At 43.7% G+C, this 25801-nt stretch overlaps 1 protein-coding gene across 1 annotated transcript in view; it reads left to right on the forward strand.

Moving 5' to 3' along the window:
- CFAP299 (cilia and flagella associated protein 299) overlaps nt 1-25371 on the forward strand; it is a 1354103-nt gene extending 1328732 nt beyond the window's left edge. The window contains exon 6 of the mRNA XM_069233754.1: nt 25213-25371. Coding sequence (XP_069089855.1) covers nt 25213-25308 — 96 coding nt within the window. The 3' untranslated portion in view covers nt 25309-25371. The remainder of the gene's footprint in view (nt 1-25212) is intronic.
- The last annotated feature ends 430 nt before the right edge of the window (nt 25372-25801 follow it).

Below are 25801 nucleotides of genomic sequence, written 5' to 3' on the forward strand. Positions count from 1 at the left end.
TGTTCACATATTATTTTATTTACTCGTATGTGATTGTCTGTGCATAGAGGTATGTACTGAAGGGTGTGCCTAGAGAACAGAACAATGCAACACACTACTTGCTCACCTGACGGACGGTATCAGTACCGATGCACGAGTATGCACAATTATTTGTCAATTGTGCAACTCAGCACTGCAGATTTCTGTATTCCGTTGCATGAATCTTGGGCAATCTAGGCCTAGACTAGCAAGTCATTTTTTCTCACTTACTTAAAATGATCGTAGCACTCATTTATCAAAATGAAAGTGTGTGTCTACTGGTATTCAAGCTAACATATTGAGTGGTATTTGGGAAGAAACATCCCCCTCCTCTTATACAGTATGTCTTAGTCTCCAAGCACAGATGACCACCTACACATTTCCTCTTCAATGGTTAGTTAGAGAGCTGAGCTCGGGGAGGACCCCATTTGAAGGTTCCTCTACGCCCTACAGTTACCAATACAGAGATACCAATGCCCTTCGTATTTGTAACTCCGGGGTGCTGAGTTACTGAAGTGGGGGTTACTGGGGACCTCGACATGAGACTCCAAAAGCATTATTACCCATGCACGTGAGATATGTGCCTGGTGCTGAATTCATCGTTAGACTTCTAGGCGCAGTAAAACGGACGTGTTATAGATACCAAGGGGTTTTGTTACGTAAAGTTTGCATCAGTGCAGTATGGCGCAAATGCTTGTTGCACAATAAAAAAAATCATAATGAAAATGTTATTTTGCAGCAGCAAAAAGCAGTGTTGTGCTTTGTCTGCTGTGGGCTTGATGCATATCATGATAGAGAAACATGTGTATTTAATGTCAAATCCCTGTTACGCAAGCAACAAAAACTACCTAAAAAGTAATTGCTGCATTTACACCAGTGAAAACGTTACGTTAAGTGGCCTGAAAGCATGTGCAATACAGTATTCCATTCTTTTGTAGCCGTTTTTCTTTCATGATTTTCGTCGGGATATGATTTTCCAGTTGTTACTGAAGCGAGCTCTTCGACTGAATACTGGCTTGTGCCATGAGCATCCCTGCTGGCCGACAGGTGTGCCTCGAAGTCTGCAGTTCGGCTGTCCCAAAGCTATGTGCCTTTAATCGAGGCCAGCCATGGAATGCCATCACAAGTTTCCTGTTTTCCTGACATTACAAGCTCACTTTAGCGCACATGCTTTTGAGAGGACGTCTCTTTAACTCTCTTTCCCACACTGTGATTGGGATTCACGTTTGCCAGCTGTTTCCTGCCACCTGGATTTCCTACCTGGATATTGAATTTCTTAGCTTGTACACTTTCCATCCGACTATTCCTTTCATTTCTCACTCCCCTGCGACATGAAAAGCTGTTGTTTTTTTGCGGAAACTGGAAAGACAAAAAACAGAATTCATGGAGCGAGTTTGCTATCGACCTTCTGTGGCACATTGTCTCTTAGAATAGAAAAATGTCCATCTTGCAGTAGCTGGATATCAGCTTCAGTCATTGACCATCATCTAGGCTTAGGTCAAGGGATATTAAGTATGGTTGCCATATGAAAAGTACGCCCCCAGTAGCTTTGGAGCACATTACTTTGCGAGTGTGATCCGCATCCTTATTGGTATGTGTCTGCATGTGTTAAATCTATATGTGTGTGTGTGTGAGAGCGAGAAAAATATGGTGAGCAAGGCAGGGTTGGCATGAAAGTGTCCCTGCTTACCAGCCCCTTGATCCTTGGTATCTTAGCGCCTTGAAGCTGATTCACTGGTTGATGAAAGATGGCAACACTGTGAAGTGCTGCTGCAGGCTACATGCCTTCAACATCAGCCGGTGGATGGTGGGAAGAAGTTCCCTGGCCAGCCAGACAGTGACCACAGTGGGTCGATGGCCAGCTCAGGGAGTTCATGGAGCTGAGTGGAAGTTGCTCATCCAAGGTGAGTCTGCTGCCAGAGCTGCATGTGGTGCAGTGCATTGCCTCCCTCACACTGAAGGGCCTGCTGGTTGTTGGACCTTCTTACCTGGAGAAGATGATCACTCGTGCATCAGTAGTTATGCTAATGGGAACCTGATGGGTTAAGTGAGGAGGCTACCATCTTATATCGTGTCCCACTTCTCTAGGTGTGACTCTCCTGAAGGCATCATATTTGCATAATTAATTCTAACAATAAGTAGAAGTAAGTTACCCTTTTTACTTTGAATTTGTCTGCATGTAAATTGCTTGAAAAGAAAACTGATCTTGTGTAAAGCACCCTGATACCCAATAAGTCGCTATGGAAAACAGCACAATTAATGTCCACATTATATGTTCCTTGACATACATATCATCAAGATACATAGATGTGGATTTAAGGATAGTAAACCTATATTTAGTTATTGATACTCACCTTCACAATATAGTGGTAGTCAGTACTCTACAAGCAGTATTCTGGATGGACAACGTTTGTAACTTGATATTGTGGTAAACAACACTTAGCTGACATGCATGTATCTTGCCAGTGTCTTCTTAAAGATTTTGGGGGCCCCGGGGAAAAATATTTGGGGGCCTCTGTTTGGAACAGCTTTGAATTTTGTTACCCATGCATTACCAATTCAGGTCCTGTGTTGCCTAATAATATTGAATTCAATACACAAAAGTGAGCTAGAGAGAAAGTTCATTTTCCGATGGTGCCTCTGGGAAGTAGGGAGCCCTGGACAATTGCCAACTTTGCCCATGCCTTAAAACATCTCTGTATAAAAATGTGCTCACTCCATAAGAAAATGAATGTCTCCTTACACAACCTTGGACAGTGTGAAGGTCAGGTTGTGGGGCATGGATGGCACAGCAGCGATGAGGAAGCACCTATGCCGTACTCTTGCAATGCCAACTCCACCTATTTCTCCTCCTTGCACGAAATGGCTGGTGAAGCTCCCCATTTCCATGAATAAACATATCGAGTAGGTGTGTGCAAACTCCCCACAGCTAATTACTTTAAAATGGCCACAAAATGCGTTTGTGCAAGTGATTTAGATGAGTCGCATAGCTCAGGAATTGAGGGGAACCGCGGGCAGGGATGCATACTGTGGTAATGTTGATTCAAGACAGTTCGCTTCCATGATGTGTATTTCAGCAGTGCTTCATTTTTTCCTTCTGAGGTTTTAGAGCGGGCCATGAGCGCCTTATTTTTAGTTGAGGACTGGAAGAGATGGAGGCAGATTCAGAGTTCGGGCCTCGAGATGGGGCCTCCATAATGAAATAAGTACACCCTTGCCGTCTATGCCAACCTTACTCTACAAGCCAAGCTGTTTGTTCTTCTACATCTGCAGGACTTGGACGACGGTTCAAATGTGGCAAGTTCACCCCGTCCATGGCTCCTATTATAGCCGTTGAGGAGCCTGCTACGCAGTAAATTGTTTGGTCCACAGAGGACCGACCTAAAATGGTGGTCTCTTTGAAGTGCTGTCCATGAAGGGTGGTTGCACATCAGAAGCAACCCTCGAAATGATTAAATTATACGTATGATCTGAAAAGAAATTCTGTCAAGTAACATGAGACTGCTTAGGTGGGTTCAGACTTCAAATGAACGCCTTGTTGCGTTTAAAAATGGACCAGGCTATAATTTCCTCCAAGTACAGAACATAACATCTGCAACTGATCACTGCTGCCGTTATCAAAAGCACTAGATCTTCAAAACCTGCCCTAGTGACATTGTTTTTTCTGTTTTTTCGCTAGACGCTCCTACTGCAAGGGCGTGAAAGGAGCGAGCAGTAGTTGAAGCGCCCCTCTGTCCCCTGAGGTAAAACACATGCAAGAGAGCCACTAAATGGAACAGCTTCCCTGCTTTTTGCTCGAATGATTCTGATCTCTGTGTAATCTTCTGTTTGCACAGGGCTCGTAATCAGATTAGTGCAGTAAAGACCACGCCCCTTGCCATTTCACCCGGATACATTTCAGTAAGTCAAACCTGGCAACATCTAGCAGGCGAGAAATGTGCAGTAAATTCCAATACATGCGGAATTCGGGGCAGAAACCACAAATTCCAAATGCAATTCCTCATTTATCTGAAAAAGAAACTCAGAGTAGGAGGGATTTATTGCACCACGTAAATATTGCCATCTCGGTAACGGTATTTGCTTGGTGCAGAAAGTATCGTAACTACTTCCAGCTCCCTATGAACAAGGGCCTATTTGGTGTGATGCAATGGCCTGATTGACAAAGCATTTCCTGTGAGTTGTTGAACTTACTACGACGTCAGGACCCAATTCACAAAGCAATTTGTGCTCCTAAATAGAACTTAGGTGCGCAGCAGAAGCACTTGTGAGTTGGTGTTTTTTCACAACATTTTGCCAGAAACAATTCCACCCTAAAAAAGTGACAGATTTGCTCTCCGATGTTCAACAGAAAGGAGAGGGAACTGTTTCAAAATTAGTTAGGGGTTTAGGGTAAGGAGTTTCTCCAAGCTTAAAAGTAATTTTACAGTTTTGAGGAATGTTCAGCTTACACATTTGAAGAAATCATCTACAAGATGTTTTTTTTATAAATCGAGTACATTTAAGGGTTGGTAAAATGTAAGGTGTGGCTTCATGTGGGAAAGCTGGCTCTAAATATTGGAATTCCAGTTCCATGGTGTTATGTATTCTCGATACTGACGTCAATATATATGTTTAGTCCATCTCTCACTTGAGTGGCATCAGATGTTCAACATGGCGGAAGTCAGCTTGAATTTGCAGTACAGGATTTAAGTTGTATAGGTAATTGATTTATCATTTCCTCACCTGTCTGAGTAGACCTTACTTGTGCTGTATCTGTATTTTCCCTGACGTATTCATATTGTCCAGACTGATTTTTGAAGCAACAAACTAGTGTGTAAACCACTTTGACTCATTTAGTGTTGGGTTTTATCACACTTTTGTGAGGCCTTCTTGTTAACGGCCTCTGTTAACGCTTTATTAATCTCTGTCGTTTGGAGTCAATAGCAATTAAAACTGGTTTAGCAAGAAATTTTAATTTCTCTGTCAAATTAAATCCAGGGCCTCACTTGTGCCCGTTTACTGGATTGCTGGTTTCTGGTTCCTTGCAACTTCTTTTTCCCATTCAGTGACAAATATTTTATTTCGAGGTTGGGAAATCTCTTGCCTTACACTCCCAGAAAAGGGGTTAGTGGATCTTTTCCAATCCATTTGTATACTTAACTCACAGGATTTTACGAACTGTTTCGATTGACCTGCAAACAGGATGGCAAAGGCCACTGAGAACAGGCAGTATACTTGAAAAGTAACACATTTTTGAGTGTATATCCGAGTCCCCATGGCTACCAACATGGCCCACCCCAGGCAACATTCATGTTTCAAACCTGTACCCCTAAAGTTTCAGTTGCCGACAGTCCACAATACCTATAGATTTTATGTAGTCATAAATGACACTTGCAGTTGGAAACGTATGCAAATCCTGATTCTGTAATGCAGAATCTGTTTTTGCCAACTACAAAAGTAACTTATCCCACATCTAAGTTACATTTTTCATTCTAATACAATATAATATTGGGTGCTATTTGGTTGTTAATAGCTTCTGCCTGGTGGTTGGCTTTGTCTTGAAGCCACTGCTTGCCGCATTTTACTTTCATGGATTCACCGAGATTCAGGAGTATCTGTAATACACCTGCTACTTTGCTGATCCCCTGTCTATTCACCTAGGGCCTGATTCACAAAACCGAAGATTAAAAAGTTATACTTTTACTCCCTTAGGTTTACTGCTATGTTTGGGTCAAATGTCCACCTTCTAACGTTTCCAAATTATTCCAGAGGAGCTTTTGGAAATCTGTCATATTTTTAGATTTCTTTCTTTAGTACAACAATGTACATTATATAACAAAGTATAAATTCTACCAGGTGGTAAATTCAGTATTTGTGTAAATCTGACACAAACATGAATTAGCACAACTTCCTTTGTTTTCATAGCTCAAGAAAATTATTTTTCTCGATGAAGAATCTTCTTTACCTTCACTTTTTTTTTTTTTAAATGGTACGCTCCTTCCCCATTCCCAACCCAGCAATGCAGTTACTGCTGCCTTTGACAGGAATACAAATGTGTGCTTTAACAGAAATAGAAGCTGCCTACAAAATGCCTGTCAGTAGCAGCAAGCTTTCAGGTTCAGGTGTTCTCTTACATATCAAGGATGCCTAACAGAGCCATACACAACCCGCGCCTATGCTCACACTTGTGAATGTGGCAAGTTCGCCCTCAGGAGCTATTTCCGCATGCGTAAGTGCACCTTAAGAATGCAAGATTCTACTACTCACGATGCAGTGAAATACGTGGAATTCACACTCATAAATTGACAATGTTCACACCTACATAGACCTTATGTTTGAGAAAACCTTTTTAAATCGGGCCCTACAATTGTCTGAGACTGATAGCACTCCCACTGCACGCTTCTTTGGGTGATATCAGCGCTGTAAGTCAGTAGCCATTGAACTTCCAGCATGCCATTCTTGATAGTGTTTATCTTGCCGCAGCTGCGTCCTTTATATACATATCCTCGAAACTCCTTTTGAACATATTTCTTCGTCATATTTACAAGATTGAAGTCAATGTTTACCCTAATAAAGTCCCCACTTGTGCAAACATTACTCCAGATGCCTTTAGAGATAAATCTAGAGCATGGTCCTTGACACTGTGACTGCGTCCTGCACGTAGACCTAATGGCCGTCAACCCACAAAGGCCTTGTGCCATGTGCAGTGGGCCATGGGACTAAGGGTGACATTCTGCAGTGCCTCCTCTTCTCAGTCCCTTTGTTGGCGCTCTGATAAGGCAAATTGGGATCCACTACTTTTTAAGGAGTTCATAATCACACTGAAATAGCGTCAATTCTCCAAGAAGTCTGAGAATCCTTCTTCATCTTGTAGTGGGCACTTTTAAACCACAGTTGTGGTTCGAGAACCAGTTACAACAGCTATGCTTTAGCGTGGCTTCATTTTCTCTGTCAACATTTTTTGGAAAGTCTCTTCCACTGATCGCGATCACAAGGAGCAATATTTTTAAAGTGCTAGCATATTTTTTAAATAATTCTTTATGAATGTTGTATTTGGCTCTTTGGGACATGCCTAGTCCCACAGAGATTATTATTTTGGGAATGGGCAGGGCGGCTGAAGGGTTGGGTGGGACGAGGACTACAGGATAGCCAATGCTCCCAAAGATTTGTTTTTTTATTTTTAATGTTACACTGCAAAGGATGCCACGATCCCAGGGTGGGACCAGTGCAGCTGACTATTCCACGTGTGTGTTTTTTGAATGGTAAAATTCATTTAGGTTTTTAGAGTATCCACAAAGGAATAACCACAGTGACTATGCTTTGGGCTCATTCACCTATGTAGAACTACACTTAAGATTATTTGGATATTTGTTACCCATTCTGAAAACTAAACTGGATTTTATTATTTGGCGCGTCAAAGAGCCTAGCCTTGTTTTACAGGGTATAGGTTTTATGTCGAGACGGACCTTACAAGCTGGTAGGGAGCAAGGACTGCTGGTGCTGCTCTAAAGCCTACTTCTAAATGTTTGTGAAGTAGACAATGTAGGATTTGACACTGATATCCCTGTAGGTGAAAGTCTTTGCAGCTCAAATTGGGCATAGAAGTCACCTTTAGATTGCACTGCATGTCCCTTCCTAAAAATACAGGGGCCTCAATGCCTTAACGCCTGATGGTGGAAGGAGGGTGGGGGTGTTAGGGTTAGTGATTTAGGGTGACAGAGATGAAGCGGAGGGTGGACCTCTTATTCCAACCCCAGGGTGCAAGTGTGCTTACTCCATAAGGAAGCAGCCTGGCACCTTTTGTGGCCACCATATCATCAACTACTACATGCCACGTGCTGTTTGTAACCACCAGAAGCTTTCTTGGGAATCTCGATATTCCAGTTGGTCAGTTTTTAAGCGTTTCTCCTGAATGCAGTGCATGTAAGCAATTGGTTTATAGCTATGAAGGACGAGAGTCCTTCTCAAGTAATAAGTCTGCAACTTTCCCCTTTGCTGAAAGCCTTGTGCGTATTGTTGCACTGACGCTTTGAGGGTAGCGAAGAGCAGTCTCACCACAGCTTTTTTTTTTCACTTTTGGCCTTGTGCTGCGTTTTTAATTTTTTTTAAATACTGGGGGCCCGTGCCCACAGGGCCCCCAAGTGCTGCCTTTTCTTTGGGGCGATGTGTGGGATTCCACTCCTGGCCTGGCCAGCCGACCCCTTGCCTGGCCAGTACTGCTGCTGGGGCATCACGAGAGCCGGCAGCTTATCTTGCCCACTTGCTGGTGGGCGCTAGTGGCGTGGTGTGTGCCCCACTGTCTCCAGACACAGGCACAGGGTGTGCTGGGGCTGAACATGCCACTAAGGGAGTGTGGGGGCACTCATCCTCTGCCCCGGGTGATGGGGTCCTTGGAACAGGTCTCTCACACTGGCCTGTGGAGGATGGTGTCCCCAGCAGGAATGGTTCACGGCGAGTGGCGGGAGTGAGGCGGCGGGGTAGTGGGGGGGTGAGGGGGGGGGGGGGAGGGGGAGAATAATTAATTTTTAAAAAACGTACCAGAATCACCACCACCGCGCCGCTCCTCTTTTGCTCCTCTTAAGCTCATTCCAGGTTGAAGTGAGATAGGTGACACTTTATTACTCATGTCACCCTCTTATGAATCCAGTAGCCAAACTCATTTTGTTATCAAAGTGGATATGTGCTGCATCAAAATACTATGCTTAGTTTTCCCCTCTCACAAACATTCGATTTATGGCAGATTAGATGCCGCCTCGCACACTAAAAAATGTAAAATACAAAGCCGAAATGTAAATGTAATTAGCCAAGAAAGTCACAAACTCTTATGAATGATGCATATATTCGAACTGCTTCAATGTAGACCCGAGTTCACAGGGAACACTCCGAGCATTACCGGGCAAAACACCTGTGAAAACAAAACGGGAATTTGAAGCCGTAGAGACTGACCTGAGGTGACCTTATTCAAGCACGTGGACACGCTGTCAGAGGCCCTTGCCTTTAACGCAGGCCTTCCACACACTCCTTTCCTCCTGATCATCAGATACCCGGATGAAAATCCCACCGTCACCATTCTACACACAGCCTCTGAGACCATATTATCTACTGTTTTGTACTAGTGCATGGAAAAAACACTTTGCGCCATTTTTGCTGCTAAGCTGATTGGGAAGGAAGCACAGACCCTTTGCTTCTTGAGCTTTTGCACCTCGGCGAAAAATGGTGTAGGCTGATTTAGTAACATTTGTAGGTGTTTAAAATTTAGAAATGATGCAAGCAAGCACATTTGTTTCTGGTTTTCAAATCTGAGGCAAAATGCATGTATTCTGCTTCTTAATAAGTAAATAACATTTATGGTTCAAAATAAATTTCGGGGCATATTTATACTCTGTTTGCGCCGAATGTGCGCCAAAATTATTGACGCACAATCGGCGCAAACCCTGCCCCATATTTATACTTTGACGTCCAACCCAGCGGGCGTCAAAATTCCACCATGTGCGTCATTTTTTGGAAGGGGGAACCAGCCTTGCGTTAATTATATGCAAGGTGGGCGTTCCCTTCCAAAAAATGACTTTAAGGCCTGTGCCCCTTATTTATACTCTGGCGTCATTTTGACGCACAGGAGGGGGTGGGCCTTAAAAAACGGCGCACAGCCTGATGGGCGCCGTTTTTTAACGCCTGGGTCAGGGCAGGCGTAAAGGGACCTGTGGGCTCGGAAGGAGCCCAGAGGTGCCCTCCCCTGCCCCCAGGGACACCCCCTGCCACCCTTGCCCACCCCAGGAGGACACCCAAGGATGGAGGGACCCATCCCAGGGAAGGAAAGGTAAGTTCGGGTAAGTATTTTTTTCCGATTTTTTTTGTGGCATAGGGTGGCCTGATTTGGGCCCCCCTACATGCCACTATGCCCAATGACCATGCCCAGGGGACATAAGTCCCCTGGGCATGGCCATTGGGCAAGGGGGCATGACTCCTGTCTTTACTAAGACAGGAGTCATGTCAATGGAGGCTGGGTGTCAAAAAAAATGGCGCAAATCCGGTTTGAGGCCTGAATTTTGCCTCAGACCTGACTTGCACCGTTTTTTGACGCACAACCCCCATTTTCCCATACGCCGGCGCTGCCTGGTGTGAGTCATTTTTTTTTATGCACACCAGTCCGCAGCGCCGGCTAACGTCATTCCATTAATAAGGCGCCCGCATGGCGCGTTGGAATGGCGTTAGCCGGCGGTAACATTTTTGAGGCCCAACTCCGTTGGCGCAGTTGTGTGTCAAAAAGTATAAATATCGGCCTTAGTTCCTTATTTTTGAGCAGAGTTCCATCTACTAGCTTAAAAGCTCAATTAAACAAGTGATTAGAAAGTGATAAAAAGTAAACATTTTTGGAAATTTAAAATGATAAAAACATATTTCTGAAATATGTCAATACGGACCAGAGCAAAATCTTTTTGTCCACTTCATGTGCAGGCAAGCACAAACATGGTGCAAAAGGAATGCTCATTTTCATCACATGAGCGAGTAAGTGTCCCACTACCACGTAAGTAAATGGACTAATTAAAGGGTGCGTTCATTAATATGGATATTGTAGGCTATGGAGCAAAAATCCTGATCCAAATACTTTAGAACGAACTTCACCCTTCAGCTTAATTATCAGTAGCTTAATGAGATTGAACTGCTCTGATATCTTTGTCAATGTGCTGCATAAATAACTAAAACTCATTTAACGGTTCATCATTACTTTATGCACGAGAACAACTGGGCATTTTCCTTTTCATTAAATGAGTGGAGCTGAAATGGGCAATTGTTGACGTTAACATGAGTCATAAGCAGAGCCCATGTAACTATGCAGCAATGGAGGACGAAATTATGTGGCAGAGTGGACTAATTTATTCAACAAGAAAAGGCATACCAGGTGGTAAAATGCTACACATTCCGTGGCAGTAATTGTGCTATTTTAGCTTTAAGGAACACATTGACACTTGTCAGCAAAAGGTACATCTCTTTTGAACCAGATTAACATCTGAATGAATTATCAAAAGAAAGGTTATTAGTTAACCTTTGCAGTGTCTACTTTTGAGTGGCAATACTTGTAGAGCTTTTTACTTAATTTATGATCCATATGACGTAGATGGAATGTTCTTTATGTTTTATGCAAATGATGTTGCCAGTGGTGGATTGGATTATTTGGCTAATTCGGGTCATCCATAATAAAGTGGAAACATTAGCACCCGCAGAATCACAGAATTTCTGCGACCCTGGTCATAAGTAGTGGTTATAAAGGCTCTGAGTAACACTATTGCCTCGTTCATCCATTATATTCCTACCTTTTTCCACTGCATTCATTTGCATATTCCTACTTTCTTTGCAAGAGAGAGTGAAGAAAACTGACAATCTATGTGCCAGTCCTAATGAGAAAGTGAAGAGAGATCTTTGCAATAAATATTGGTGGAGTGGTAGACGGGTGTGTGCTTGTATCCCTGAGGAAGATGAAGGAATATAAAGGGGTTTAAAGTGGATAGCAAGAAATGTAGACCGAGGCAGCTCTTGTATAAGAATGCTCACAGCTCCAGGTAAAATTATATTTTGACACTCGGGTGTACCGTTCCCCCAGCAATAAAGACGTTTTTTTAGGGTATTTGAGGCAATTGATCACCCTTTTATGGGCATTTGGGTTGGCACCATAAGGATGCAGCCTTATTGTAGCTCCGGTCTTGGACGGGGCACATCTAATGAACATATTTTGGAGAGGGTAAGTCGTTTTCCAGGTATTGGTTCCATCTAAACAAAACTCAAGATTAATTCAATAGGCTGTAAACCAGACTAAGCTGGTCGATGTTTAGCAGCCCAACATGCAAAGAATGTAATGGCCGAAAGTTATAAAAGGCACACTTCATGAATCAGCGTCTACTTATGCGAAATAAATGCGGAATTCTAAAAGACAAAACTTCACGCCCAGAGTATGAAAATGTACTCAGCTCAAACGGGCGGCTGCGCACTAAGGAGCTAGGAAAGGGTGCATCCTCTCAGTCCTACAAAACCTCAAATAACAATATGCCCAGCAATCTACACAGAAAAATGGGTTGGGAATGTAGGGGACCTGGAAGATATTGATTGGGAGGTGCCCCTCATGCACCCGAGGAAAGTAACAATACAATCAAGGTTATGTTTGATCCAATTTAAAATCTTCCATAGAGTCTTTTATGAGAGACAGAGACTATACAATACGTGGAGGGCACTGAACCCCCACTGCGATGTCACAGGGGGCGGCTTTCTTTCCACACAATCTGAGGAGGCCCCTTAATTCAGGACTACTGGGTGGCAATCACCGTGAAGACCTCGAAGAACCTATCCCACTAGCACCAAAATTCATCCTCCTGGGGATTCCCAATGACATTAACCTGCCACGGGTCACGATTTTATTCTTTGGCCTGGGCCTTGTAGTAGTGAAGAGAGACATAGCCCAGTACTGGGGGGTGAGTGAATGGTCAGCGTTGCAGGAGTGGAGACGGGGCATGGATATGGACATGGCGGCAGAAAAAGTCACCTATGCCAGGAGGGGTTGCCCCCGTAAGCTCCGCAAGGTGTGGGGTGGTAGATAAGATACTAGTCTCCGGAGATATAGGGAGATGGTGTGGGACGGTGCCAAGCCACCGCTTCCTCCCAACCATGAATGCCGTAATGAGTAAATGTGTGATGCTGACCTATAAACTACTGCCATTGACTCTCCGCTTTCGTAACTTTAAAAAAATGCACTGGCTGACGTTTGTCTGGGGGGGGAGGAGTTGGTAGGTGGAGGGGGCTTTGTTGTTTCATGTTACTGTTACTACTCTTCTTACCCTGTGGATATACACCCGGTACCCTGTGCAGTGTTTTCCTATGTTGCTGATGCACTGTAAAATAAAAAATATTAAAAAAAAGAAAATATGCTCAGCTCGTATAAATAAAAATCTGCTAGTCTTGTGAAATTGATAATGCAAACCATTAATTTCACTAAAGGATTAAGGCATCAAGACTCTGGAAAATAAAGCCTTAAAAAAGACATTCTCAACTATTCATCCCTAAATGAGGTCCCGCCACCCCCATATATTTCCTTCTAAATGTATACAAAAGTAATTAGATCATAGCTCTAGAAGTGTTCCAAGGCACTCCGCAGAGTACATTTTTAGGAAGCCAAGTCGTTCTTTGTGAAATATTATTTATCTATACAAGTCAAAGATGTATTTACTGTACTACTTACAGGGAGATTTGTTCTGTTGAGATTGGTGGATCTGGAAGGCAGATGGCTGGGAACATCTGTAAAAGAAACAGACTGTCACTGGGACAGAATGTTATGAAAAGATATCTCACATTTGCTCCTTGTTCAAAGTGGATTTAAAATAACTCAACCACAAAGACCGTGACCACGATTGGCTATCATTCCGGCAATGCTGCTTGGAAATATGCAGCATTGCTTTACGAGGAAAGGCAATACCTTATGAAGTGCTGTATTTCATCTGCGTCATATGCCAGTGACATCATTGGTCATGGTTGTGCTAAAACTCCCTTCCTTGCCCGATGCGATGCTGAACATAATTTAGTGCTGCTGTGTGGTGCAAAGGTGAGTAAGCAGTGTCTTGTGTGAATTTTGCAATTGAGACACCCTCCAGTAAAACATTCTATGTGGAGACAATCGCCCAATCGTAAATCATGTCATATGTGTTATTCCATGGCAGTTACAAGAACTACGCATACTACATTTGAAGCTTGGATTCCACACAAACCCAGGTTGTGCTACCTTGCATCACTTGAGTTGCAGACCTGCCAACTTGAAAATAAAAGTTGCCATGTGAGAATGGGGCGTGGCTCAAAGAGGGCGGGGTTTTATGCCGAGAACTACCTGAGAGGTCTATCTGGCTCTGTCTCCCTGCTCACTGACCTCCTCCCACCTCCAAAAATAGGCAAAAACAAAAGTTTGCTGAGGTTGATGTCCCAGGGTATTTTCCACCCTTTAATGGACTTCAGCCGCATTTGTGGTTTGTAACTCACACTTTCTGGCTTTTAATTTGCTGGCTTTATTTGTTTTAGGCCCTCCAGGTTCACTTTGTCCCTCCTGTTGCCTAAACCATGTTTTCTGTATCCCTCCATGAACTCGCTTTCTGTTAACAGGCCTTCAAATCTTGTTCTTATCTCGTCACACTGGCTGTGCATTCAAAGACCGAGGGCAAATGTCACCCACTGTCTTCCAAGAGCACCTGTTTATTTCTCTTTCTCTGACTTCAAACTGAGAAGATTTATGTCACAATCTTGATGGATACTGGGCGAAGGAAAGAGTTTTTTTCTGACATGCAACAAACTTAAATGAAGAGTACGTATTTGAGAATATATCAGTATTATGAACACACAAATGAAGCACATTTTTTTCTGTTTCTGAAGTGTGTTGCAAACAAATACTTTAATATGATCAAAACAAATCACTAAACTAGGTGATGCAATTTCCCCACATTCTCGTCTATGCACTGTATAGTTTTATTAGTAACACTGTACGTCTGTGCAATTATAACGGTCATTTCAACTGAAAATGTGTTGTCTGTAATGGCAGTGTGTGACCACACCATGAATACTCCACTCTAGGCCACTCTGCTCTACTCTGCACTATTCTGCACCACTGCACTCTACTCTGCACCACTCCACTTTACAACATTCCACGCCACTGCACTCTGCACCACTAAATTCTATGCCACTGCACGCTACTCCACTTCACACTACACCTCTCTACCCTGTACCACTCTACACTATGCCAGGGCACTCTTCTCCATCCTACTGTACACCACAGCACTCTTTGCCACTGCACTCTGCACCACTCTAGTCTAGAACACAACAATCTACTCTCAGACTTACCTACTAAGCAGAATATTCATAGGAACCACAAAGCAGATACACCTCTGAAAGCAGTACTGGCTTAGATTGTGTTATTTATTTGTGGGTCTATTATAGGGCCTCAATGTGAACTAAATAACTCTCCTTGTGCTGTGAGTGAGACTCCATCAGATGGGAGGGCGATAGACTATGTGAGTAGTCTTTGACGTGATGTAATTTGAACAGTTTGCCAAAGCATAGATATTGTTTTCAGGATGTCTGAGCCAATGCAATCTAAAGCCATCTTTTGGAAGAGGTTTATTTTTAGTGTTTCTGGACTTTGGTGTAGAGATCTAGAAGTCAGGCAGGTGTGAGCACCAAGGCCTGAACTACACATTTAACCCTATAGGAAAATGTTTGACCCTTTGTAATCAACCGGATGGGGAGGGGTATGTAGAGGGATTCCCAGTGGTTCAATAGCCTTTGATGGCCATTCATAAAAGTTTACTTCCTTTCTTAAAAAGAAGAAAATATCTTGAGGTCATCATTTGCGAGATGCAAATTTTTACCCCTATTTAAATTTGTTTTTCAAGGTGAGGATCTCACATAAAATGGACTCTAATTTGATGGCATGAGTTGTTGCTGAAACAAAGCATGGGAGCTGTCTATTTGCAGGGATTGTAGACGGAATGGTTGTTTTTAGACCATGCACTAAAAATATTTTTCACTCAGCCATACCTGTATTCTTCCAAGGCTTTCTTTACAGCATTTGACTTTCACTGTTTTCTGTTGCTCTGAATTAGAGTTTGATATCACTAACTCACACTCGTGAATGTTTCATGGATAAATTTGACTTTGAGGTGCAGAGCAATGTCGGCATTGGAAAATTTAGAGTCTTGAAGTGAGCCCTTTGGTACTTTAAAGGAGGAAGACACCAGTTCAAACACATAGGGGGTCATTCTGACCCCGGCGGTCTTAGACCGCCGTGGCCAGGGTCGGCGGGAGCACCGCCGACAGGCCGGCGGTGCCCCGCAGGGCATTCTGACCGCGGCGGTAAAGCCGCGGTCAGACCGGCAACACTGGCGGTCTCCCGCCAGTGTACCGCCGCCCCTTTGAATCCTCCAAGGCGGCGCAGCTAGCTGCGCCGCCGAGGGGATTCCGACCCCCCCTACCGCCATCCAGTTCCCGGCGGTCCGCCTGCCGGGAACCGGATGGCGGTAGGGGGGGTCGCGGGGCCACTGGGGGCCCCTGCAGTGCCCATGCCACTGGCATGGGCACTGCAGGGGCCCCCGTAAGAGGGCCCCTACGAGTATTTCACTGTCTGCTTGGCAGACAGTGAAATACGCGACGGGTGCAACAGCACCCGTCGCACCTTCCCACTCCGCCGGCTCGATTACGAGCCAGCTTCATCGTGGGAAGGACGGTTTCCCCTGGGCTGGCGGGCGGCCTTTTGGAGGCCGCCCGCCAGCCCAGGGGAAACCTCAAAATACCCACAGCGGTCTTCCGACCGCGGTACGGTATTTTGGCGGCTCCCGCCGGGCGTGCAGTGACCGCGCCCGGCGGGAGTCAGAATGACCCCCATAATGTGGTAGCTAAGGCTATGTCGTTAACCTCTTACAGATGAAAAAGTAAAAGCATGTCACTTTTTCCCAATCATCAAATTGTGTGTATGATGCCTGTTTTGCCACCTGTCCTGAATAGTTGCACATGATGCTAGTCTCACATAGATACACTCTTAAAAGAAGAGAGAGGGCCCCACAATCCACCTATCTGCCAAGAGAACAGGGCACCAAATCGCAATGCTATAAGAATCAAAACCCCTTGTAGGGAAATATCATATTCTAACACCACACTGTTCTTTTATCAGACATACACACACACCAATGAGCAGTCTTAATAAAGGAATGTAAACATTTTTCTTAACGGTTTTAATGATAATCAATAACAAATAATAATAAATGGCCCTCCACATAAATGGTATAGAAAAAGAAGTGAGATTAAATTTGTTATGTTATTAAAAACCCCACTACTTCACATACACATTAGTACCCACCATAAAATAAACAAGTTCAAATTTATATTTAAGAATATTTCATACCACAACTCGTGGTCTCCCACACCCTAATAGCATCACTAGAAGCTCTGGACACTAAACACTGCCATCACAGGGAGATAACACACAAGACACCCTCCTTTCTTTTTCTCACACAGCTGTCCCACTTAGGTATCCACAGGTCAACGGGTTAGATCACCACGTTTGTTATCTGTTATTGGCCAAGTCCAATGAGTCCAGCTATTCCACTAGTGTGGATGCGTTTCAATGGTCTTTACAATTTTTTCACCACCTTCCTCGGGACAAACATATGTTCTCCCAGACCATTAGTTCATGTCTATTTCCAAAGTACTTCTGTCATAAATCAATCCCATTTGGATCCAGAGAGTATGTCCAACTTCTCTGGTTTCACCACCAGACTCTTCTTTCAATTCCTCTGGTGCATTGACTTCAGATCCTTTGTAAGAGCTGAGAAATGTGCCCCAACTTGGTCCACAATATCAAGTCTTTTTCCTGGGAGCTTCTATTCGTCCCTCCTTCTACCGTTTATAAGAACTGTGATTGATTAATGACAGACGGTCTTTGGAAATAGACAGGAACTAATGATCAGAAGAGTAGATGTTTCTTGAACTCACCAAGTGCCATGGCAAAGCTCATTTGTGCAATTGTAGATAATAATCCTGACCAACAGTTAAGGGTTTATACCACTTACATGAGAATCAGAAAGATAACATCAAACCAGTGCCTTCTTGTTATTTCTGATGGCTGTTATTCGAAAAAGCATCCATCTGTTCTGCTACTACTAATCACAAAAATCCAAGTGCAGTCTACAATCTGAGGATAGGCTATTATGCTAAAATATATCTAATCATGTAAGTCCAGCCTGTTTTGGTATTTCACAGGATTGGTGCATCAACAAAAGATAAGTTATTTTTTTTACAGTTCTTATAGATTCTGGACTTTTATTACTCTCCTTTTATTTGGCTAGTTATGAAAAGAACATGGCTTTGAACCCAAGTGTTTTTTCTTTTGTTAATGCTTGTGCAGAAGATGTGTAGCCATTTTGTTGAAGAAGTATTTCAGTTTTTTGACTGATAATTATGCTCTCCTTGTGTAAACCCAAGCGCTCAGTCCACTTCTGCAACAACTCAAACTGAAAACAAAGACCAACCAATAAGACTCCCTCCCCATACTTCAAAACCCTCAAGCATCTGTTGTACAACCAGATGTCCAGCTGTGCCAACCAGACACAGTGAGCAGCAGGCCCCAATAGAACTCACCCAACATTTAAAACTTTCAAACTCAACCCAGTACTTGTCTAGCCACACTAGAACTATGAGATGCTAGCCACCAAAAATGGCATGGCATCTCACCACATGCCCTGTGCCCCCTGCGGCACCATAACCAGAAAGCAGTGTCCTGCCGTCTGAGCCAAGGGGATCCAGTGGTCATAGTTCCAAAATGGGGCAGCACCAAGTGCAATCCTCTCTCCATTGGATGCCAGGACAGTCGGGCTGCTCATCAAGGGGCCGTACCCAAGTCTCCCGCCTCGTCTCCAGAGGGCCCCACCAGAGCCCTTGAGCATCTGCCACCAGAGCCTGTCTTTCTTTCCAGGAGGAACGGGAGCAATACCAAACTCGGCCATGAGTTCCAGGATGCCCCAGTGGAGATTTCCCAGCTCATTTGCATAGGGGGGGCTCTACTCTGGGCAGTGGTGTATGAGGATGGAGAGCTGTCCTTTTGTGGGATAATTGAAACACTTCCTCCAGTGTATAGAAGAAGGGGGCTTTCTCCTAATAGATGACATTAAGCTTTGCTGGATAGAGCACCATATAACCTCTTCCCACGTCTCTCAATCATTTCTCATCAGCAAGAAAGGTGAATTTTCTGAGATTGAAACATGATAGCGCCCATTGTAGGCACATGTCTCAGGATTGCATCTCGATCCATGTAATTCAGTATCCGGGCTATCCGTGGGTGGGGGGAGCCCCTGGTGGGGTCCACAGTCTCAGATCCCAGTGCGTCCTTTCGGTGACAAAACAAAGTGATAAGAGCCCCACCGGAAACATTGACCGCAGCCATTGCTCCAAGAACTTTTCTGGGTAGGCTCCCTCGCACCTCTCAGGGAGTACCCAAAACCAGAGGTTGTACTTTCTTGCTCTCCCCTCAGCGTCCTCTGCCCACACCACAAGTTCCTGCACCACAGTCAGGCTCTCTACCTCCAGTTTCTACAGCCAATCAAGTCTCTCAGGTGCAGGAGGGCCCTCCATCACATAACTCCCCAGGTGCTATCTATGAATCTTCTGTGAATTAAGTAGGTGGACTGCTGCACCACCAGGCAAGTAGGGGAGGGAGATCTCAGGGCCCCCAGCTGCACAGCAGGGATCCTCAGCAGAGCAGGTGGCCCCCCAGGCCAGCAGCAAGCGAGTGGAAGGAAGAGGGGGGGTAATGGAGGGTCCCAGTGATGGTGCTCAGTGGGAGGCATCCACGCTGGGGCTCTGCGCATTCACCGCCACATCCAGCAGCTGATGGCACCTCCAGGCCCAAGTTAGGTCTCTCACCTCGTGACCACAGCTCAACTGCCACCTCCAGGCCACCTCGGCCCACCCAGCCTCTCGATCCGATAGCAGGAGGTGACCACAGCCCTCTCCTAGTTGGAAGGATCTACGTAAGCCCTTCCACAGACCATCCTCATTGCTGGCTGCCACCTCACTCTTGGGGCCCTCTCTTCAGCCAGCATCCTTGTCCCCAGGTCAGCACCTTGCTCAGCCACAGCACCCCTTAGGCTGCCCCTCACCTTCCACCTGGGTCGATATCTTCCGGGTCCCAGTACTGCAGTTCCCAAGCGACCAGCAGCCCCCAGCGCCACAGGCAGCAGAATCAGTAGGATGAGGAAAGGATTAGGGCAGAGGCCATGGAGTCCTACTACCTTGTAACCACCATCTTGGACAGTCTAGATTAACTTTCTTCCTTACCTTGATGATAGTGTACAAGTCAATATCATTTCAGGTCAATATTTAAATGTCAATATTGTGCAACACCTTTGGAGTTACGTAAAAATATATGTAATTTATCTCATGGAGGTGTTGGGTGATCTGATCAGAATGGTGTTCAATGGTGGTAATGTTAGGACTTGGGGAACTGTAGACAGTGTGCATGGTCATGAACGTGTCTGAAGGCAGAAATCTAGAACACATCTTGAGCACAAGTAACAGTTGGTGAATACCTTTACCATGCTACAGCAATCGAGAAAATAGTTGGTGTACCCAAAGATATCTTGTTAAAGTTGATCTGTCCCTCAACTGACTACATCATGATGGAAAATCTTTCACTGCCATTGTCAAATATTTGGAGGATAGATCCAGAAGTGAAAAAGAATCGAATATAATCAATCCGTAACTACTGTAGAGGAGCCTTGAAGTAAATCCTTGATTGAGGTGGAACGGCAAAGACCATGATATTTTATAAAGATATCTTAAGAATTCTTCTTGATCATTTTGTTGACTCACTTTCATTGCAACACATGATAACTTGCTCAACATTTTTGTTCATTCTTGTTTACTGTTTCTAAATGAATGACAGACTAAAGCGGAATGATTGATTATTATTAAGACTATCCCAGTACGTTCAGAGCAGAAAGTAATGTAAATATTGTGTCATGTGCAACTAGTTTACAATATGGAAAATATGAAACACTGCAATGAAACATAGTTTCATGCAAAGAACAAACATTTTAGCCTTATACACTTATAAGTGCACATAATGCACACAGGCAGATAGCACATCATTCCTATGTATTATGTCTTCCCAAGCAATGAGCAGAGTCAGTAATAAAAGTCCTTTTTGCAACTCAAGGATTTCATTCTACTAGTAGTTGTCTGTTTTAACTCTCCACAATTCATTCTGGTTTCACTTCCTAAGTAGATGAAAAAAACATTATTATTTGCTCTCAACAATTTTTTCTCGAGTTTCTGATTTTAAGGCACTCACAATGTGTTCCTGCACTTGAAACTCTGCACCAGGGAATGAAAGATTTTGCACCAATGACTACCCCCTTATGAAGTAGCAAATTAATACAACATGTTATTTTAAGCTGGCCCGGACATCATCCTTAAACATGCAGTGAAAATGTGTTTTTACTCTAGTCGGTTAATGCAATGTTCACTACACAGTTCCCCATTTAGCAGTGCAAAATTGCTGCTTAAGCAATGTAATATTTGACATCTGGCCCTTCAACAGCTCATGCCCATACTTCAATGAATACTTCATATCCATTATCAGATACCTCACCCTCATATAAGAATACTTTAGAAATGCAGGCTATACTTTTTGCCACCCTTCATACAGATCAGGGTCATCAAGGGAGATGGTCGTCTGTATACGTTTCCAAAAATGTAATATTTCTTAACCCTCCTGCAGTGATTTGAGGCCAGAGTGTGCCTGTAATGCCCATAAGACAGTGACCCTGTCACCCCGTGGGCACTCTACCTAGGCTCGTATTACATATAAGATGCATTGTCTTTGTATGCGCCACGGCATATCTTTGAGCTGGTGCACCTGGTGCAAAATGGTACAGTGCGCCAAATTAAGATGACTATGCTGCCCTCTCTCAGCGGAGCAGCAAAGTTGTGCTGCACTGGGGGCAGCATATTCAGTGAAATACAGAGCAGCAGGGGTTAGAGAGTCCCCTGCAGGCGGGTGCAGTGAGTGAATGCACCCGCCTAACGGAGGATGTCTGGGAGGTCCATGGGGCCCTCTTTCCCCCCTCCAAGAGGCTGCCCTCAGAGGGCATGTGCACTGTTGGAATGTGGAATGTGTTGACATGCTGTTGCCTAGAGATTTGGGGAAGAAGCTAGAATTTTGAGAGCTGCTTGCAGGCAGTTGGGATCAAGGACCTGTCAGGGCCACCAAATTATGTTACATCCTGATTCAAAACATCTAACATCGTTCATAACACCGGAAGGGGCGTTCAGATATATACGCATGCCTTTTGGATTGGCATCGGCTTCGGCAGTGTTCCAGAGAGTCATGCAAAGTTTATTGGGTGAAATTGGAAATGTAAGATTCTTCCAAGATGATGTGTTGGTAGGGGCAAAAGATATAGTGGAGCATAATATGATATTGAGGAAGGTATGTTCCATATTAAAGAAAGCAGGACTAACAGTGGAAATGAAGAAGTATAAGTTCGAATGCAAAAGTGTCAAATATTTGGGTCACACAGTATCGGGAAATGGCATAAAGCCGAAAATGAACTTATTGGAAGCAATTGATAAAGCACCGACTCCTTCAAGCAAAGACCAACTAAGGTCTTTCTTGGGTTTAGCGGAATATTACGCAAAATTTGTGAAAAATTTTGCTGATGTTGCCCAACCATTGCACTCTCTAATGAAAAAAAATCTGAAATTTTAATGGTCTAAGGAATGCCAACAAGCATATTCTTCTTTAAAGAAGTGTATTATCAACGCAGTGGAACTAAAACCTTTTGTGGCAGAACATCATACCATCGTCTCTACGGATGCAAGTATGCATGGCCTTGGAGCAGTGTTGATGCAATCACATAGAGGGAAAGAACATGTAATAGCATTTGCTTCAAGAACTTTGAAAGGAGCGGAGGCGACATACTCCACTATCGAGAAAGAGGCTCTTGCCTGTTGGTGGGGTGTTAAATATTTTAAGAACTATGGGCCATATGTACGAACACTTTTTCCCATAGACACAGAATGGGTAAAAACCTTTGCTACATCTGGCCCTATGTGTGGGGGAGGAAATTTGAACTACGAACAGACCATAAACCGTTAATCGAGGTATTTACGACAAAGGGTGCATATCGTGCATCTTCCAGAGTGGCAAGATAGATATACAGTTTGCAAGAATATAATTTTGTGATGAGATATGTACCGGGGATGAAGAATGTGAACGCGGATTGCCTATCTAGATTGCCAATTGAGAATCATTTAGATGAGGAGGCAGAAGAGTGGATGGTTGCAAGTGTCCAAGATGTAGGGACTGATGCTATTAGTGAGGAACTGTGGCGCGAGTCAATGAATGAAGATGGTGAGTTACAAGTGCTGAAGGAAAATTTGGGAATACAATGGTCCAAATTGGGAGATCATGCAAACCAGGTGGCAAATTTCAAAAGTGTATGGTCAGAATTATCAATTCAAAATGGGTTATTGAGGCGTGGTGACAGGTTGATTGTTCCATACAAATTGAGAGGAAGATTATTGGAAGTATTACATGAGGGTCATGATGGCATGTCGGGAATGAAAAGGAAGGCAAGAGAAGATTTTTGGTGGCCGGGAATGGACCGAGATGTGGAAAGATTCGTAAGAAACTGTGTGGAATGTGCATGCAGCGATAAATCCCATGTGGGAGGGAGGACACCAATTATTCCATTTCCATTTCCGGACAAACCGTGGCAGAAAGTAGGTATGGATATATGTGGTCCTTTTTTATTGGACACTAATGACAGGGTTTTTGTTGTGGTAATGATAGATTATCATTCTAAATGGCCTGAAGTGAGTGTAGTGAAGGATGTAAGATCAAGTGCAGTAATAGAGTTTTGTGAAGAGGTGTGGAGGAGAGAGGGGTATCCAGAGGCGGTCGTGACGGACAATGGTCCACAATTTACGTCTGGGGAGTTTGTTCACTATGTGGAAAGGTGTGGGGTAAAACACATTAGAACGGCTATAGCCCATCCCAGGGAAAATGGACTGGTGGAAAGGTTTAACAGAGTGTTGAGTGAAAATATACAATTGTCGGTGCAAAATGGTCTGAACTGGAAGAAAGAAATAAAGAATCTTTTGTGGAATTATCGCACTACCCCGCATTCTCTCACACTGGAGACTCCATTTGTATTGTTGAAAGGTAGAAAGCCGTGTACCAAGGCTGTGCCAGGGTGGATGGGTAGAGCAGGAAGGGGCAAGGTGAATGAGGAGGAAGTGTTGAGGCGTGTGAGAGAGAGAGACAGGAAGCATATGATGGAAGGAACAAGGAGGATTTGAAGAAGGAAAAGTTGGAAATCGGTGATTGGGTAAGAACTAGGGAGTGGGATAAAAGAAAAAAAGGTGCGTCTAAGTGGTCAATACCGAAGCGGGTGGTGAAGGTGTATGAGTATAGTGTGTAGTTGGAGGATGGTAAGAGGTGGAATGTGAACAAAATATCGAAATGTAATGAAGCAGAATTTGGGAAGTGGAAGAGTATGGGGGTTGATGATAAGTGGAGTGAGATGAGCAAGGAGGAGTGCAAGGAAAGGAGATTAGTGAAGAGACCTGTGTATTTAAAGGACTACATAACATGAAATTTTGTTTTTGCATATGGTAAATCTAGTGAGGTTAGTTTTGTATTAATAGTATTTGCATGTAAAATATTTAGTGTAGAGTAATTGTTAAAGTATAAGATTAGGCTATATATATGTTGAGTTATATATTGGGTTTTTTTTGGGTAAAGGGGGGAGGTGTGTTGGAATGTGGAATGTGTTGACATGCTGTTGCCTAGAGATGTGGGGAAGAAGCTAGAATTTTGAGAGCTGCTTGCAGGCAGTTGGGGTCAAGGACCTGTCAGGGTTGGTTGTTATTCTGTAGCTGGAATAAAAGATACTGTATTTATTCAGAAAACGACGTTGGAGTATCTTTTCATGCACCACTTTGTGAACCCCTGGGCACTTTGATATTAAAGAAAGGGCTGAAGGCGTTTCTGCGGCCCTTTCTATATTACAGATAGCGCTGGCGCACATATAGCGCCAGCGCTATTGCCAGAGGGTGTTCCCTCATTTGAATGGGGGTGTGGCCCCATGCAAATGAGCCAATCCCTTTGCCGCTGTACCCGTGCACTGTCAGTGCTCCCTCTGATGGCAGCCATCTGGAGGGGGAAAAGGGAGTCCTATGGACTCCCCCAAACAGCCCCTCGCAGGTGAGTGCAGTCACTTACTGCACCCACCTGCAAGGAGATCTCTAATCCCCCCTAAAAGTGCAGGCGGGTTGTCACCTGGACAGTGAAAAAGGGAGCGGCTGCTTCAAAGCCGCCCCATTTTGAACTTGAATGTGCTGCTCTGGGGGCAGGGCGAGTTCAATGTAATAGGGCACACTTTCTCCGTTTGTGCCTGACGCATCTGTTTTAAGGTGCGCCGTGGCGCAAGCAGAGAAAGTGCGCCCTGTGTGTAATAGGGCCCCTGGTGGACATGGTCCTTCGTTTAGCAGTCTACTACTGTATTTGAAACTAAAATGTTTTGAAAATAATCAACAAAATGTTTATTTGTTATCATATTATTTTTGAGAACAAAAAACTATCTCTTCAGTTTATTGTTTGGTAATAAATATGGATGCATTTCTGTTTTTCAGGTTTTACCAGGAGACAATACAACTCGAACACCCATCCAAACAGACCTCTACACCCAAGTAGTGATTTATGACCACATCACAAGAAGGAAGACTTAAGGTCCTATTAAGTGTCCATCATAAGGCTTGACAAATGTAGACAAATAAAGAAGTTAGAAGCAATATCTGTGTTTGTTTAATTTGTGTGTAGAGTCAATAATATTGTCTAACCGGAATACTTTAAAAAAAATGTTATGTGAAATATTTACCCATTTTGACACATTGGAGTATAGGTGGGAAATGAAGAACATGTCCATCCTATTTTTGAGTGTTTTATGCGGATATTGTTTTTTTCAGTATCAAAAGTTTACTTTATCTAATGAAATAAGCACACATCATTGTCCTCCATTGAAATTTCTGAGTGCCTAATCAATAATTATCAAGAAGAAGCTACTTTAAAAAGTCGAGAATTACATATTTGTGACTAATTAAATGGTCAATATGTTTTATTTTTTTATTTTTTATTATATTTATCGTTACCCTCACTTATAAAAGAATCACAGGCAGACCTTTCACAGGCAGACCTTTGTTTGTAATATGTATTCCAGTGCAA

This window comes from Pleurodeles waltl, chromosome 1_2, assembly GCF_031143425.1.
Source record: "Pleurodeles waltl isolate 20211129_DDA chromosome 1_2, aPleWal1.hap1.20221129, whole genome shotgun sequence".
Taxonomy (NCBI): domain Eukaryota; kingdom Metazoa; phylum Chordata; class Amphibia; order Caudata; family Salamandridae; genus Pleurodeles; species Pleurodeles waltl.